Source organism: Anser anser, assembly GCF_964211835.1.
Source record: "Anser anser genome assembly, chromosome: 6".
Classification (NCBI taxonomy): Eukaryota; Metazoa; Chordata; class Aves; order Anseriformes; family Anatidae; genus Anser; species Anser anser.
In genome coordinates this window covers 38,679,658-38,696,935 of record NC_139726.1, presented here as the reverse complement: position 1 = coordinate 38,696,935, position 17,278 = coordinate 38,679,658, and the positions used below count along the sequence as shown (strand labels likewise).

The 17,278-nt window shown below is 34.7% G+C and overlaps 2 protein-coding genes across 6 annotated transcripts in view; one reads left to right on the top strand and one right to left on the bottom strand.

The window, feature by feature from the left end:
- DNAH7 (dynein axonemal heavy chain 7) overlaps positions 1-17,278 on the top strand; it is a 105,199-nt gene that overhangs the window by 75,342 nt on the left and 12,579 nt on the right. For all 4 annotated transcript variants that reach the window (XM_083842973.1, XM_083842974.1, XM_083842975.1 and 1 more), the window contains 6 exons: positions 2,423-2,556; positions 3,243-3,578; positions 5,700-5,826; positions 6,981-7,175; positions 9,423-9,515; positions 16,240-16,416. In XM_083842973.1, coding sequence (XP_083699099.1) covers positions 2,423-2,556; positions 3,243-3,578; positions 5,700-5,826; positions 6,981-7,175; positions 9,423-9,515; positions 16,240-16,416 — 1,062 coding nt within the window. The remainder of the gene's footprint in view (positions 1-2,422; positions 2,557-3,242; positions 3,579-5,699; positions 5,827-6,980; positions 7,176-9,422; positions 9,516-16,239; positions 16,417-17,278) is intronic.
- LOC310902100 (baculoviral IAP repeat-containing protein 5.1-like) lies at positions 10,461-15,208 on the bottom strand. 2 transcript variants are annotated; one of them, XM_083843080.1, is made up of 5 exons: positions 15,024-15,208; positions 14,833-14,886; positions 12,953-13,062; positions 12,376-12,490; positions 10,461-10,939 (listed from the first exon to the last, which is right to left on the bottom strand). In XM_083843080.1, exons 1-5 carry the CDS (start codon positions 15,159-15,161, stop codon positions 10,742-10,744), a joined length of 615 nt encoding a protein of 204 aa, XP_083699206.1. In that variant the 5' UTR covers positions 15,162-15,208; the 3' UTR covers positions 10,461-10,741. The 2 variants fall into 2 exon arrangements, with proteins under 2 accessions (XP_083699206.1, XP_083699207.1); XM_083843081.1 differs by lacking the exon at positions 14,833-14,886 and having other exon boundaries at positions 15,024-15,207.

Here is a 17,278-nt window from a genome sequence, read left to right as displayed (position 1 = left end):
GATGCATGAAAAATAATGAAAGGGAATAACTTTGTTCAGTTCAATAAACATCACCTATACACTGATCTTTTATCAAAGCAGTTAATTAGCTGCAGGTTCAGAAAAAAAGATGAAATATGAAAATGCAAAAGATTTACTCAGAGTACATATGCATTTAAAATGTATATGAAGATTATTTCCTAAGAAAAGTTTTTTATTTAACAGAATTAAAATCTCCTAGTTGCCAGTTAACAGTCAATACAGACTTTAGTTTGTTCTATGCAGCCAGGTGTTAGTTGCTGTAACAAGCAACAGTTTGTGACGTTGCTGGGTATACTCCTAGCTACACATGCTGCCGAGCTAGCCAGCTAAGGTGGCTTATGCGTACGGAGAAGTAGGCAGAAAAATAACATCTAATTATTGCTGCTAATTTGCTAATATATAATTATTGTTGCTAATTGCGACACACAATGATGTACTTGTCCTAAAGATTACTCAGGAGCTAGATAGAGAATCTGGTTATTGATATGGTTATCATATTTCATAGAAAAAGATTGTACTGCATTCTGATGTGTCTTACATAGTGAACATTCAAAGACACACAGAAAATATATTTACATGTATTTATAAAACGTATGTATATTTGCAATGATTAGACACTGAGTAGTTTTCCTCTAAGATTATTAATCAGAAATAGCACAAGTAAAAAAAAAAAAAAAAACACTAAAAAGATAATTTTCAGCACTGCTGGGGGGAAGCTGAGTTTTATTTATGTCCATAAAAAATATAATTCCGTCTCTTGGGGACTAAGGAGGAATGCAGATCCTAACAGCACTTTGAGCTTAAACCTCAGAGTTTCAGATATCCGAACCAGCCAATGTTTCAGAGCATGGCAGCTCTGGTTGAAAGTTAACTCATAAAGCTGTATGTAGCTACCCTTCTACTTTGAGGAAAGGAAACTGAGCTTATGAAAGTTTCCTGATATTTAGAAGCTTTAGGTACCTTTTATATTTCCTTTTAGACTACCAGTACTAAAATTGCTAAACTAGATGGGGAAGAAATAGGCCATGATGCTAGTGAAGATACTACTGATTCTTAGTGTCATATATAACTGAATTTCCTCTCAAAATTCCTGTGTGAAAGAGCAGTGTGATGTGCTCTGTTGTAAATTATTTTCAGATGAGGCTTACAATAACAAATGACTATTAATAGTAAGTGATTTATAATGATAATAATGATTAATAACTATTGATAACTTCAAGAATGTTAGAATACTATCCCTCCTAACTTTATAAACAAAACTTATGAAAAAGACCTGAAATACTTTGACAACTTTCAGGTATTATTAGTGAAGGAAGCAGATCAAGACAAATCGATTTTACAGATATCCTGTATCCTGACTGATCGTGAGGTTCAAGCTGAATGTTCTTTTGAAATAGTAGTCAACGATCTTCTGTGCCCACCAAGAAGCCCAAAGAAAATCTGTAGTCACTATTAGGTGGTTCCTTAAAACCAATTCTTTCATCAGTCTTAAGTTGATAAGTAAATTTTCTTGATTTTTGCACTGTGTGCATCAACTATTTTCTAGACTCCTGCTGGCATTGTGTTCTTCACCTTTCACACGTGCAACACTATGCTTTTCTACCACTTCAGCCAGAGGATATGGCTTTTATTGGATTGGTTATAAATATGTCACAGCGTAGGAATTCTTTTAAATTATATATATTTGTCACATATTTTCCTGTGAAAAAGAGAAAATTATGTTATGCTATTTCTAGGATACAAATGCCCTTGGTAATAACAACAACACAAATTGCATGTGAACAGGGCCATTAAAGGGAGAAAATTTATGTTGCATAGGCACTACTAGCTTGAAGTAGAACTCCAGCATGTATGTTTCCAGTTACTTTACGAAAACAGCAAAGATTTTAAGATGTTTCTAAACACCATAATATTTCATCTGTGTGGGGCTTCATCTATATTTTCATAAAATAGTGTCAGCTTCCCATTTACAGTAGGATGTTGAGGTTGAATGATTTTTGAGAACAACAGCAAATTTATTTACAAAATCTGTATATTAAATTGAATCTTCCATTCATAGAAATGTCTCTAGTGAAAACTATTTAATGCATACAGGTATAAAAATGGGAAGATCCTTCTTATATGTACAATTGTTCACCCATGGCATGTGGACCAATCACTTGAAGCACTGAAGTCCATGTAATTGTGAGGAATAGAATGGAATTCTAACCATGAGAAGGCTGCAACAAGAATGTATAGCTTTCTGGGCTAATCCTTGTGTTAGAAAGCCAACTCCATCTTAAACCCTCATCTTCCATTAATTTACTTTCAAATTTTGGTTAAGAATATTACATGAATAATTAAAATGAATAAGCTTTTGAATTGCATATGGCTCTCTTTCAAAACCTCTCTCTTCTAACAGGTAACATTATTGAATTTCATGATAACTTCAGAAGGACTGCAGGATCAACTTCTTGGAATTGTAGTTGCAAGAGAAAGGCCAGATCTTGAAGAAGAAAAACAAGCTCTCATCCTTCAAGGAGCTGAGAATAAAAGGTATCAAGATAACTTCCCTTGCTAGACACAGAAGCAGGTCTTAGTGTAAGAAAATATAAAGCGTAGAAAATACACTTCCTATACTTTATAACACGTATCAGTTTTAACAGGAAATTCAAGACTGCTATTTTTGTTTGTTTTTTAAAGGCTGATTAGGATGCATGGTCTTACTCATATTCCTACTGGTTTTAGCTTTCTTTCACTGACATGGTTTACTGTTTCTCGGATTATAATAAAATGTTAAAGAGCTTAACAGGAGGTTGTGTAATTGCAAAATGTAATTCCTGATCCTGTCCTCCATTTTAATATGTTCCTTTCATGAAGTTGTTGACAGATGACTTGCTGCCCTCGCAAATTTTGATTAGATATTAATGGATTTTTTTAGACTTTTTCATTGTGTGCTACATTTGCAGTTATTGTACATGCAAAACGCATTTTTTCCCCTAGGTCAAAGCATGAAATGTGCAGCATTCAAAGTATTGTGGCACTTTCTCCCTTTCCATTTGCAATAATACTGTCAATTTTTAGCCTGAAATTAGCTTAATTTTTCAGAAATGTAAGGTAATGTTTAATGACAAAAAAAGTTTTATAATATACCTAGCACAAATAGAATCTACACATTATCTTTTATGGAAACTAGCAGAAAATTACTAATTTTCATATGTGAAAATTGTATATTATTTTAGGCAACTAAAAGAAATAGAAGACAAGATTTTAGAAGTTCTTTCAGCTTCAGAAGGAAATATTTTAGAAGATGAAACTGCTATTAAGATATTGTCTTCTTCCAAAGTTCTGGCTAATGAGATTTCTGAAAAACAAGCGGTGGCTGAAGAAACAGAAAAGAAGATTGATGCTACTCGTATGGGCTATCGTCCTATTGCTATCCATTCATCAATCTTGTTTTTTTCTATTGCTGATCTAGCCAACATTGAGCCTATGTACCAATATTCTCTTATGTGGTTTATTAACCTTTTCATCACGTCTATAGATAATTCAGAGAAATCAGAAGTTTTACAAACAAGGTAAGAGTGATAATTTGCCATTTGTAATTGATGTATTCACTGTTACTCCAGAAATGTTACTGTCATTTCTCCAAAGTGTATTGTGTCAGGCATTGCATTTTAAAATATTTTTTGTATGTAAGATATTTTTCTGGAAGATAATTTATTCATAGAAACAAAATGGTATGGTATAATACAGATGCAACATATTCCACTATTTCTATTTAGTAATTGTACCTCAAGTCATGTGTGAAATTGCAAAGTACCAGATAGATAAATATGGTCCACTTGCTTTGACTTTATATTTCATTTCATGTACTAACTATGTATGCCTTCAAGAAACAGACAAACTTCTTCACACAATTGGTGAGAGAGAATTTATATGGAAATTGTAAGGAAAGGTTATCTAGTTAATATTGGAAAAGTTATGGAAAGGTTATCTGGTTAAGATTACAAATGTCAATTTCCGAATTGTCCATTACTTACTGTCCATGCTTTCTTTAAATACAAGTTGTAGTACCTGGTAGGGTAGTGCTTAGAGTGTAGATTAATGTGTTTATTTTAATGGCATACTGGTTATAAAGGTTATTTTTTCATTAGAATTTGGTCAAGGTTTGTGCAATCTAAGACTAGCATAACTTTTTTTTTAATCAAAGATAAACCGTTTAAGTCAGAGCTTAACATTTTCATATCATACTTGAAACTATATTCAAGGTATACTTGACAAGATATACAGACAATAAGTCTGTGTTCTACAAGCCTTGTTCTTTAACTTTTAAATATTTCTTTATGTAAAAAAAACTAAAAGCCTAAATTAAAGTAATAAAAAATGTTTTTATACTTTCTTGAAACAAAAACTTTGTTAGCAGAAATATAAAGATACAAGACTTGAACCTAACTGACAGTATACATTCTCAGGGCACAACTGGTGTAAGCTCATTTTAATAATTTTGCCCAGTGAAGAATAAAGAGGCGAAGGCACAGAAAATTCCCCACAAATTAATAATTCATGTAGGACTGTTTGTCTTGGGCTGTCTTTACTAGTCAGTTTTCACTATATGCTCTGAACTGAGATTTTTTAATTCTTTATTCTGTTCTGAACAATAAAATCTAGTTAGTTCTCTAAATCTTGGAAAAAAGTTTAATTTTGTCCCATGGCTATCTTTGTGTAGTTTGTGCATAAATTGTATGTATGCCTGTTTAATGGATGAGGAATCAGTAATTTTGAGAGGACTTAAAAGGCTAATAAAAAAGGAGAATTTTTTTACATTAATAATAATAAGATGGTCTATTTCTGTTTAGCTGAATAGAAGAAAAAAGATTGAAACATGAGACTAGAAAGGAGACACAGATCATAGAATGTTTTGGGTTCGATCATGCAACATAGCTTGCTCTCACCCTTGATCTACTTTCAGATCTTTCCACTTTCCAATTATAATAGATCACATTTAGGTTTTGGAATGATCACCATGTCTGAAGTGGAAGAATACCCTCAGAATAACTACCTGCCAAAGGACTGGTGATCTAGATACTTGGAAAAAAGCCATAGCACCCCTCCACATCTCTGTTATTACCTTGAAAGAAGTATTTGAAATAATTGTGCAAATTCAGTATCTGCGTTTCTAATCACCTGTATGGATTTTCCATTATTTTGACTAGGTATTCAACTGAACTTGAACTCTTGCAAAACAGCCTCCAAGGAGGCCTTAGATGGTCTCCGTGCTTGTTTTTTAAAGAAAATTATTGATAATAAATCACAATTTTTTAAGATATTTGTATTAGTGTATTGAGGAAAATAGTCTGTAGAATGGGAAACATACTTCAAATGACCATTAAAATAGGCTGGTTTGATTTTGGCATTGGTATTTTATGTTCATAATGAATTTTAAGATCATTGTTGTTTTGTACCCCTCTCAAAGGGACCTCTTCTCTTAAAAAAGATGTATTATTAAAATGTAATTCCACTTAAATAATTTTTGTTATTTTGCTCATAACTTGGAACACATATTTAATGATTCTTTTGGGGGTAATTGACCAGAGTTTATTGCACCAGAGGAAATCCAATTTGTTTGTAATAGGTTTCCAGAATACACAAGCTTTAGTGATATTAATGGAAGATTGTTCTTTTCCTGACATCTCTAGGTTGAAGATTCTCAAGGATCATTTTACTTACTCACTTTATGTCAATGTCTGTCGCTCACTGTTTGAAAAGGACAAGCTGCTCTTCTCTTTTTGTCTAACTGTGAATCTTCTGAAATATGAAAAATTGGTAACTAAAAATAATTTGCAGCTTGGTATGATATATATAAAACTGCATATACAAGCTAACAGTAATAGGAATTTAGAAGATAAAATAGAAAAATAAGTTTATATATAATAATCAAACACCTCAATTATGGATTTTAATAAGTAATTATAAGCATTAAAAAATAATCTCTAGAATAAAATAAAATATGTAACAAACAGGTCTGGCAAATCTGAACTAGGTGATAGTAGTTTTCTAAACATGACTTAAACTTAAGTCTAGCCTATGTTATTCTAACAGTCAGCAGTTTCCAAAATTTTACTATAACATGAGTATTCTAACAGTATAGAAAAATGAACTGTAACCATTGATTTAAGAAACTACTCATGTTTTTCACTTAGGGTGCTAAATGTGTTTAATTTTTACAAAGAATTCCTGAAAAAATCAAACACTTGTATCAAATTAATTCTATTAATTTCTACTAATTCTTCACAAAATATTCCTTTACTAGGATTTTTTTTAATTAAGTGAAATACACCCCTTTTATTCATGTTTTCTGCAAAATGGTACTTACAGGTGCTTGGGGTTGTTTCTTTCACTTTTAAGATTTTAGACACTTCAAACTTTTTGCATTGGGGAATACATAGAAGTGAATATTTTAAAGAGCTGATAGTAATAATCATAGATGCAGGAACCTGGATTTACAAATTTAAGCCAAAGAGATTTTGAGATAAAGGAATATTGAGAAAGGAATGGGACATGTAATAGGCTGATAGTAGTGTTTCATATTTAGGCTTGCATTGTAGGAAAATGTTTCAAGATATATGGTTCCCAGATATATTTATTTTTTTAATTCATTCAACGTTTTGGGAATTGAAAAATGCATCTAGCAAATAGAACTTTGTCTAAAAATCTAGTCAGTTAAAATTGTTCACTCCCCCAAGTCAGGAATGCAGATGATTCTAAGATATGAGCAGTTCATATCATTTTTTTCAATTCCTTAAATTTATGCTTAACTGAAAGCCAGACACTAAATGCTTTTGAAATAGGCTTTTGGTAGGAAGCTTTTTAAACTAGTGTAATAATTCAGGTAAATGTGTTGATTTTCTACATAATGTACTGAAAACATTTTATTTTAGATTTTTTTTAGTCCTGAGAACTGTGTTTTTTCATTGTAGATTAATGAGAGTGAGTGGAAATTTCTGTTGACTGGTGGAATAGGTTTGGACAATCCCTTCTCTAATCCATGCACCTGGCTTCCTCCACAATCGTGGGATGAAATTTGTCGACTAGAAGACTTGCCACAATTCACAAACATTCGTGAGGATTTTATGCGACTTAAGGATGGGTGGAAGCTGGTATATGACAGCTTGGTATGTTAACATTCCTGATTGCTTGCATTCATGAACTAATTAATGCACTGAAAATATTTATTCAGGGAAAAGAAAGTGCTGTCATTTTACATGGTATGCTCTTGCATATATGGATGTAAATATTTAAGCAAATAGTGTGTAGTTGTAGATGATTGCCAATTTGTCATGTGGCTTCTGAATACCAAGTTATGATTTGAATTGGGCTGGAAAAAAAGGCTACAAAACCTGCAGTAGTAAGGTGATAATGAAATTTGTTAAATTGAAGGCAGCCACTGTGCCTTGTCAGCCTTTTCACACTATTATGTAGTATGCTGCTTTCCTGGATAAGTCTTTAAAAAAAGATGAACAATAACAAACAAAGCAATTGCTTTGTAGAGAAACTAGAATGTGATTTCGGAGACCTGTGTTCTATTCCCAAGTCTAACAGTCACAGTTATGCATGAAAGACTTTCTTTATATATTTTCATCACTGTTTAATTAAAATCTAAGTTTTATAGACGAATTTTACTCCACATTTGGGCACTTGCTTTATCTCTAATCTTACTATTAACATTTTTCTTTAAATCATACTCCCCCCCCTTCTGCTTCTTGATGTATGAAGTGCTCACTGTACACATGCCTCCTGATGAAATGATTGTAAAAATTACCCTCTTTCCTATGGGCACCATAACTGCTTCCAACATTCAGATACCGTCCATTTATGCTAGTCCATTGAAACACTTACCATTACTTAATGGAAGAAAGTTTATTACCAATATTCTGCCAAATGGCACAGGACCTCTTACATCCATTTCAAAAAGATTGTTTTAACCATTGTAAATTTCAGTGATTTAGAAATTCTTCCTCTAACAAAGAGACTGAAGGAATGCAGAGAGAGGAAAAGAATGGATTTTTAGTTGGAAATGCTCATAACTGTATGATGAGAGAAATTAAAGAAACTAAGCAGATTTGGCTCTTTCAATTGTCCAGACTACAGGAAAGAGGCAAACAGCAGAAATAAAGTTGTCATTTAGCATTTACAAAAATACATAGCAAGTTGAGAGCTTTAATTCCTCTTCGGAAAATAGTCACCAGAACAGAGAAATGATGGCCTTTGAAATAGAGATTGAGGAAGAGACTACTTGGTTATGCACTGAGATTATAGCTTTTTTTAAGCAACACAAAGGTGCTGACTTTCAGAAGTAAAGATTCAAGATCCTTGTGACTGATAGCTAGTCAAATTAATACTAACAGTTCAAACAGCCAAACTGAAATAAATAGAAATTCCTTCATTTAAGAGGCATTAAAAAAAACAAGATCTATAGAATCAGGTCATCAATTAGCTGACAAAGAATCTAATAATCAGCAACACTGCATCCAGAAGCATTGTTACCAAATCCTGAGTGCTAGATGAAAAGGTACCTAGAAAAGGTAGATTATCAGGTACCTATAAATAGAAAAAATAATGCAGCATTCTGGATTCCAATCTGAAATTAAGTGTCTAAAAGTTGGGAGAAGGAGAGGGTCAGGGTCCAGGTCCTTTGCAGAACATGAGTTCCATTGTGACTTGATTTGTTAAATCAAAATTGCTCAGAATAAAGTTAGTGCAAGTCTATCTGCATACCTCTGTGCCCAAACCTCTACAGGCAAGCCTAAGAGGTTCCCCAGCAGAGCTGTAATACCAGTTTCCAGAAAGGCTTACACAGCTAGTGCTACATTTCAGTCTAATAAGTTAACACATGCCACACAACCTTTGCTATTCTAGTCTGATAAGTGCAGTAACGTAACTGGAGTATTCATAGGCCATTTACAAAGCAAGCTCTCTGGTGCATTGTTTGACTTAACTTTCCAATTCTTGTTCTCCTGCATTCAGATGCAACCTAATTCATGATTGTCAATACTGTAGTGTCATTGTAATATCAAAGACTGTCTCTGTAATTCAGCTCTAACACAGCAAGAAGTAGGTTAAATACATTTTCATGTTTATTCTCTCATCTCTCTTCCACCTTTTTCCTAGAGGTGAAGGGTATATTGTTTCCTATATCCCTATATTTTAAACACCTAGAAATGACTAATTTCTCTGCTAAAATAGAAGCTTCCCAGATAACGATTTTGTAAAAAAAGAAACCTATCAACCCCATTCCTGCAGATTAATTAAAAAATATATCATGGATTGATGTACTGATGTGTCAAGTTAAAAGATAATTTAGTCCCACTATCTGTAATCCAGAAGTGCTCTAAACAAAGCTGGAATACCTGTGTTTTCAGGATCCCCAGCATGAGAATTTTCCTGCAGAGTGGCAAGACAAACTGGGGGAGTTCCAAAGGATGCTTATCATTCGCTGCCTGAGACCTGACAAGGTATGTACAAAACTCCCACCTTACTCAAAATTTGTCCTAGAAACCAAAGGGATTTGCAAGTGTGGATTTCAACTGTGTTATCATGGTTTAGCCCCAGAAGGCAGCTAAGCACCACACAGCCAGTCACTCTTCCCACAGTCAGGTGAAAGTCAGGAAGGTAAAAGTAAAAGAACTTGGGTTGACGTAAAGACAGCTTATGAGGTAAAGAAAATTCTCAGGAAGAAAAGCACTACCACTCTAGATGTATCCTCTCCTTCTTTACCCTAACTTTTATTGCTGAGCACATCTTATGGTATGAGATATTTGGTCAGTTTGGGTCAGCTGTCCTGGCTGTGTCCACTCCCAGCTCCGTGTGCACCACCACACTCCTTGCTGGCAGGGCAGCATAAGAAGATGAGAAACCTCTGACTCAAAGTAAGCACTATGCAACAATTAAAACATTTGTGTGTTATTACCACTATTTCCATAAAAAAATCCAGAAGACAACATTATATTAGCCTCCAAGAAGAAACTTTATCCCAGCCAAAACCATGAATTGTCTATCTTAATGGAAAATAGGAATTAATTAAAAAAAGTCTGAAAGTATAATGAGCAGACTTTTTAAACTAGAAGTCTAGGCTATTAGATTTTGTTAAGTTTTGTTGTGTACCCAAACCCCTGAGCACTTCCTCCTCAAGGAGGTCTTACAAGCCTGGACTTGCCTTTTTCAGTACACCAAGTATTTTTCACTTCTGCAATTTTTTGCTAGATGTCACTATGGTAAATTATAACTGGACAAGGAAGATAATTTAGTGGTAAGCAGGAATGTAGATAACATAGGTGCTTAAGAGCAGGGATTACTGCAGACACAGATCCATTCTGTTCTATGGAAAGTGTTTTGAAGCAGAACCGTTCTGATATGAGTGTCTAGCTCAAAGGCTTGAATGTAGCACAGATCACAATAGGAACTGTTATGAATCTTTATTCAAAAAGTTCAACCTACTAAACCAGAATAAATATTTACTTAAACATTTTTCATATATTCACAGGCTAATTAGACTAGTAGTAGTTCACATAATGACAAGCACATTGTGAAGGATAGGAGTTAGTACAAACAGTTATGACCTTTGTCCTAGAGAGTATATAAAAAGTTTCCTACACTTTCTCACACAACTATTTGGCTTTACATTAGTACTTGCATAAAAACAGGAATATTAGTACCGTATAAAGAAGAGAAACTTTCAGAGTCAGTCTTTACATTTCACTTCTGGATTTTTTTTGGACTGGTAGTATGAACCTTCAGAAGGTTGGGAAGTAGGATCAGCATGTAGAAGCACTGGCGGCTCTGGTGTGTATTGATGTTTGGAAAAGTTGTCTACAAGACGCTTCCTAGTTGCAGTGACTTCTTCTTCAAAAGAGTTTATTATGCTTCTGCCAGTCTTGCACTTAAAGCAAAAGATTGAAGTTCTCCATTGAGAAATTTAACTGACATTCAAAAATGTTCAGAACTTAGATCCTCAAAACCACATTGATCTGCTACTGATTCTAGCCTAGAAGTCTACTTTTGGCTTTGGTCAACAATATGCAGTCTGGCGTATATTTCATATACATATCCATCCCCATTTGATTCAGAAACTCTACCACCAGCCTTGCCAGTGGGGTTCATTTCAGAGTAATTTTTTGGTTATATCTGGTATGCTTTTAAAGTAAATCATGAACCCATTGTTTAGCTGTATTTTAAATCACATCAGGGAGGGAGATTTCAGTTTTACTTTTGTGTGAAGAGGCATGATCTTGCTTAGCAGAAAAAATGCATTAAGATATCAATGCTTTAATACAACAGCATGCTGCAGATCAACCCTAGGCAGTCCTAGTGTGTAGCCTTTTAAGCTATTGATTAGGGCATTCCTGGGGGCAAAATGTCCCTGCTTGAACCTGCCACTTCCAGTTTTCTAAATTTATTAGATAAAGGTATGTTTTGGCTTAGACCCTTCTAGTATCTTGAAAGACTGCTCTAAATAATCGGCTGTTCAGTTATAGTTAGATAACCTCATATTTTCACTTAGTCCATCTTTTGATATATCAGACTTCTCCCACTGAGACGTGATTTTATTTTTTAAGTATTTGAGTCTGTTATGTATAGAATTTAAGTACTTAACCTTTACAGACACCAGGTATATTTTCAATACTAAACCATATCAGCAACATAAAGATCTTATGTATGCAAAGCCAACAAAGAAATAAGATACAGAGTATGGGGGTACTGTAAATCTGTCCCATCAGGGAACTTGTCACACTTGGTTCTCTATTACTATTCAAAGCAATAAGGGATCATTGTCAAAGACTATTAGTCATAGCAGCTCAGTTGTGTGTGCTTTTGTATATGTCAACAGCATGGCATGCACAAAATTAAAGAGGATTAGAACTGAAAAATTGTGAAACATTTGAAATAGGCTTGAAAGTCTGACAGCTTAATTAGACAGTGATTTCATGTAAAGCTGGACACATGAATCAATCAATAGCCCAGTCAAATTTTGTCTTGTCACATGTGGTTTTCATCCCTCCTGAGAAAGACAGAGCTGCTTATTGTAGAGTTTCCAGGATTGATTATCACACTCAAGATAGTTTTTCTGTTGAAATGAGTTGTTGGAAAAACATTTCTAAAGGAAACAGGTTTCCTTTCAGAAGCTAGGCAATAGACTGGATTGAGAAGCATTTAGGTTTCATAGCCAATAACACACATTATTCATTACTTCAGAGTAAGTCCTGTTCTAGCCCTACACCATCATCCCTTGCTAATGCTTGAAAGTCTTAAAGACAGAAATTCTTGTAAGATGCAATGGTAGACTGTAAATATTAAGATCATTTGGTCAACACTTACAAGGAAGGTTCTTAGCCGTGTCATCTCCAACATGTAGTATTCCTCCACTGTCAGGTCATCAAAGTTCTTAGTAAGAGATAAAAAGCCACAGCTGTGACGTTTTGTGTGTTCCTCCCTGCAATGTAAATACAGAAGAACAGATATTAAAACCAGGAAAGTTACATTTCCAGAGACGAACTTAAACAGACCAGTCTCTTTAGTACTTCTACTACCTCTTAGTAGAAAAGTTATCTTATAGAAGACATGAGTTAGACTTTAGTGATCTCAGATACAAGCTAGTTGCTTCAGTTGTGAGCCAGGAAGATTACAAGAAAAGATTTAGATTATGTTTACAATGTTGAGAGAATCTTCTGCTTTGTTGAATCAAAAACACACTCTTTGGAGGCAAAAATCAAAGAACTGAAAAATTGCATGGGGGTATAATTAGCAAATTAAGTATTTCAAGGTTACTGGGTAAGATAAACTTTCAGTAGGCATCAGTTTAGTTAACTGTTCAGGAAATTGGTAGTTTTAGAGTAAGAGGATGTTACCAAAGATGTGGCAAAAAATACTTCAACATTGTTACATCCGTGCTTACCATGGGTCATCATTTGGTTTCCAGCCCTCCAGTTCTATCAAGCAAAAGAAGCATTTTGCCACATCTGGTTCATTTTCATTTGGACAGTGTACAAAGCCCGCCTTTGCCATCTGCAAATGACAATTTGGAAGTTTAGAGCTTGATCCAACACACTGCTTGTGTTCACAGTAGTGAACTGTTTCAGAGAGCTTGCACAAATGTCTTTCCCCACAGTATCTGTCAGCAGAGATAAGGCTGAAAACAAATTTTAAGTGAGGACTGCAAGCAGGCAATAAGCAACTAGTAAAGGAACAGGGAGTAGGCTAAAAGTAGTGAACAACTTTCTGCATAGTCGTGGTATCTGCAAACTACCAGAGTAGCTTTGTTCTTTCAGTGGTTAGCCAGTGGCAGCTACACAAGCATTCCACTAACAGCATATGAGATCTGCTATAGCCAGGAATTTAAGCAATATTTTCAGAGAAAACACTTAGCATAAGGCCATGACCATAGAGAACCTTTATATTTCAACTATATGAGTATAGTGCTACATTTTTTATCTTTACATTTTACTGTCATTTTTGAATCACATCTGGTAAGAACATTAAAAAATAAGGTAAGCTTGTTTCAGTTACTGAACTTCACACCTCAGATAACTCCTACTGCATGCCTTATCTGAGATCCAACCTGAAAGTTTGATGCAATGCCAAAGTAGAATTGAGGCCTCTTTTGTTAATGCTCAAATTAAAGCCTACAGGGACATAAAGCATTAAGTTTTCTAAAACTTAAATGATTTTTTTAAAGTCATGATCATTCTGCTACTCCATCCTTCCTAAAGGATGAGTAGTTGCTAGGATGACTTCTGAAAGAAGATTTGCAAGCAGAAACAATACTTACTACAAGATGTTAATTTTTAAGTGACAAAAACAAAGTGGTAAAGGCAAGAAAAGTAATTATACTCAATTCTGTAGCTAGACTAGTGAACTGACCAGACAGAAACGTATAGTCATCCTACTACAGCATCTCTGAGAAGGGAACAGAAGAAAGTATTCAGATTTTCATCTCGGGCTTATGTACTGGGTCTGGCAGGGATGGAGTTAACTTTCTCTACAGCAGCCCATACAGTGCTGTGCTCTGCACTTGTAGCTAGAACAGCAGTGGTATCACAGCAGTATTGTGTCTACTGCTGAGCAATACGGGCACAGCATCAGGGCTCCCTCTAATGCCACACCCCCCTAGAGCCAGCAGGCTGGGTGTGGGCAAGAGGTGAGGAAGGAACATCACCAGGGCAGCTGACCTAAACCAACCAAAGGGATATTCACAGAATCATCTAGGTTGGAAGAGACCTCCAAGATCATCTAGTCCAACCTCTGACCTAACACTAACAAGTCCTCCACTAAACCATATCACTAAGTGCTACATCTACATGTCTTTTAAAGACCTCCAGGGACGTCTTTAACCAACTCAACCACTTCCCTGGGCAGACCATGCCAATGCCTAACAACCCTTTTGGTAAAGAAGTTCTTCCTAATATCTAACCTAAACCTCCCCTGGCACAACTTTAGCCCATTCCATACCACATGATGTCACACTCAGCAATAAAAGGTGGAAAAAGGAAGAAGAGGGGAGGGGTGGGCTCTCGGTGTGAAAACATCTGTTCTCCTAAACAACAGCTACACACGTTGAGGCCCTGCTTCAAGGATGTGGTCAAGCATCACTCATCAGTAGGAATTAGAGAGTAATTTATTTCCCCTGCACTTCCACACTGCCTTTGCTTGTTGTTGTTTTCCCCCTTTCCCTGTAGTTAAGTTATTTAATTAATAATAATTTTCTCTTAATAGTTATTTTTCCTTTAATTAAGCTATCCTTATCTCAACCAATGAGTTATTTCTATTTCTTCTTACCTTCTTCTTCTGAGGAGGGGAAGTGAGAGAGCTGTTGTGGTAGAGTTCAGCTGCCTAGCAAGGTAAAACTACAACAGCTTAGCAGAGGCCTGCAGCTGTTCTTGAACATGAATACATTTAACAACAACTTTACACTCAGTCATAGTACACCAAAAATAAGGTGTAGTTAAAATATCCATTTTCAGACTTACATTCTCTGGAGCACACTTGCAGTTCTTCACAAAAGGCCAATTTGTAAAGGTTTTTAAACGGTTCTCATACTCATACATCTCTTTAAAGTCCCTCAAAAGCTTAGAAGAGGAAGCAAGCTCTTGCAAGAGCATCTCCATCTAAACCCTCTGCAACAGGTACAACCTAGAGCCCCCACCCACTTCCTGCTCTCGAATTTAAGGTACTTTACTAATTGGTTACACATTGCACCTGTGTCAGAGTGGACTTTAAAGTAAGCAAAAGCACAGGTGATTCTATGAACAGGACAATGAAAAGAAATGAACCTACTTTTTTTTTTCCTTTGTTACATTCTATATACTTTGTCACACCATGTATTTATTAACTGAAAGCATCTAACCTAATGCAATATGAAAAATAAAAGTTTTATAATTGAAATGTTAAAAATGTGAGTTTAAAAAATTAGCAATTTCACATATCTTTTACATTAAAAAATTAAAAATACACTGGTTATATGACCAAAGAAGTTGAATTAACGGTGCTGTTTGAAACCTTTAGCAGTTCTTGAATTTCACGTTGAAAGATCAAATCTTAGTAGTATGTTTGCAAATACTATTGCAATTCTTTAAAGTGGAAGTAATAATTATAAAATATTTACCATGTGTTTTAAAGTTATTCAGTCCAGAGACAAAATAAGTGGCGATATTTAAGAGAAATATATCTATAACTGTTTACAGGACCAAAGCTTGAAGCTGTCTTCTTATAAATTCTCTCTTACTTGCTACAGAGCCCACTTAACTTCAGTAGAAAGTAAAACCATCAGTGTGTAGAAATTGGTACGCAGCAGTTTGCTAAGCCAAGATATTATCAAGACGTGCTCAGTTATGAGACTTGAAAATTGAAAGCCACTCCATAACACAAAGGAGGGCATGCAGAAAAAAAAATCAAGCTTCTTATACAAACACATTAGTCTGTCCAGATATGGGGACAGAAGTGATATTAAGGGTCATTTGCATAGGACTTCCTATTTCATCCTTCTTAGAGCATCTTTGAGCTAAGAGACTATTTTTGCCTCAATTTGCACATGCTAAATCATTGATTACTCTGGGACTGCAGTTGTGCCTACCATTCCATACAGGAATACTGTCCTTGACATTTATATTAAAATGTTCAGTGTAATAGATGTTAATGCTTACACATAAATAGGACATTTAAATTATCTTTTTCCTTTTTTTTTAGATAATACCAATGGTGCAGGAATTTATCATTAACAACCTGGGCCGTCCATTTATTGATCCACCTCCATTTGATTTGTCAAAAGCATTTTCTGACAGCCACTCTTGTGCACCACTGATATTTATACTTTCTCCTGGTGCTGACCCCATGTCAGCCCTTGTTAAGTTTGCTGATGATCAGGTATTTTAATATCTCCTTTTTTTTTTTTTTTTAAAGGTAGATGATATGTGTGTTCTCTTTAACACAAAGCACTAATTGTTTTGGATTGGTTTTAGGAATGATTTATCTAGTGTTTGTAAGAATTTTTATGTTAAATATTTTGGCATCGTCTTTAATGTTGTGATATAATGATCCATTTAATTAGCTTGTGGAATCTCATAGAAAATGGAAGAAAAAAATGTAATGGTTTAAACTTTCACTGTAACGAATCTTATCCAAAAATGGTATTTTTTCTAGTAAGCATTATGTGCTTTTTTTTCCTAATACACATACATGATCTAATTGTAAAGCAGTGTAGTAATACAGAATCTTAGTATCTCAGGTGAAATTTACACCTCAGAATTCAAATGTGGATTTTTTTCATTTGCTTTGGCCATTATTACTATGGTGTCTAAAACAAACAAACAAAAAATCCCCAGTGTAGATCAGTAGTTATGGAGAAGAGTATTGTTATATCAATACAAAGTTGTTGAATTTTGCTAAGATGTATTTCTTGCACTTCCTGACTACTACTCCACCAGAATTCTGTGCTACTGAGAATGACAAAAATCTACTTCAAATCTGCAGCCACCAAGCTGTAAATACATCCTGCATTTTAAAATGGATTGTCTACGTGCTTTAAAGAGCATACTGTTTTCAGGAGTATTTTGAAACTGTCAGAATTGTACAGTTCAGTATGAAATGGAGGTGTAGTGTAGCATTTTGCTGCGAGATGATAAGAAGTTTTAGTCAACTGGAGTGACATGAAAAAGAGATTTAAACTGGATTTTAAAATATACTGTACATTAAATATTTCAAGAATACATACAGTTGTGAACTCTCA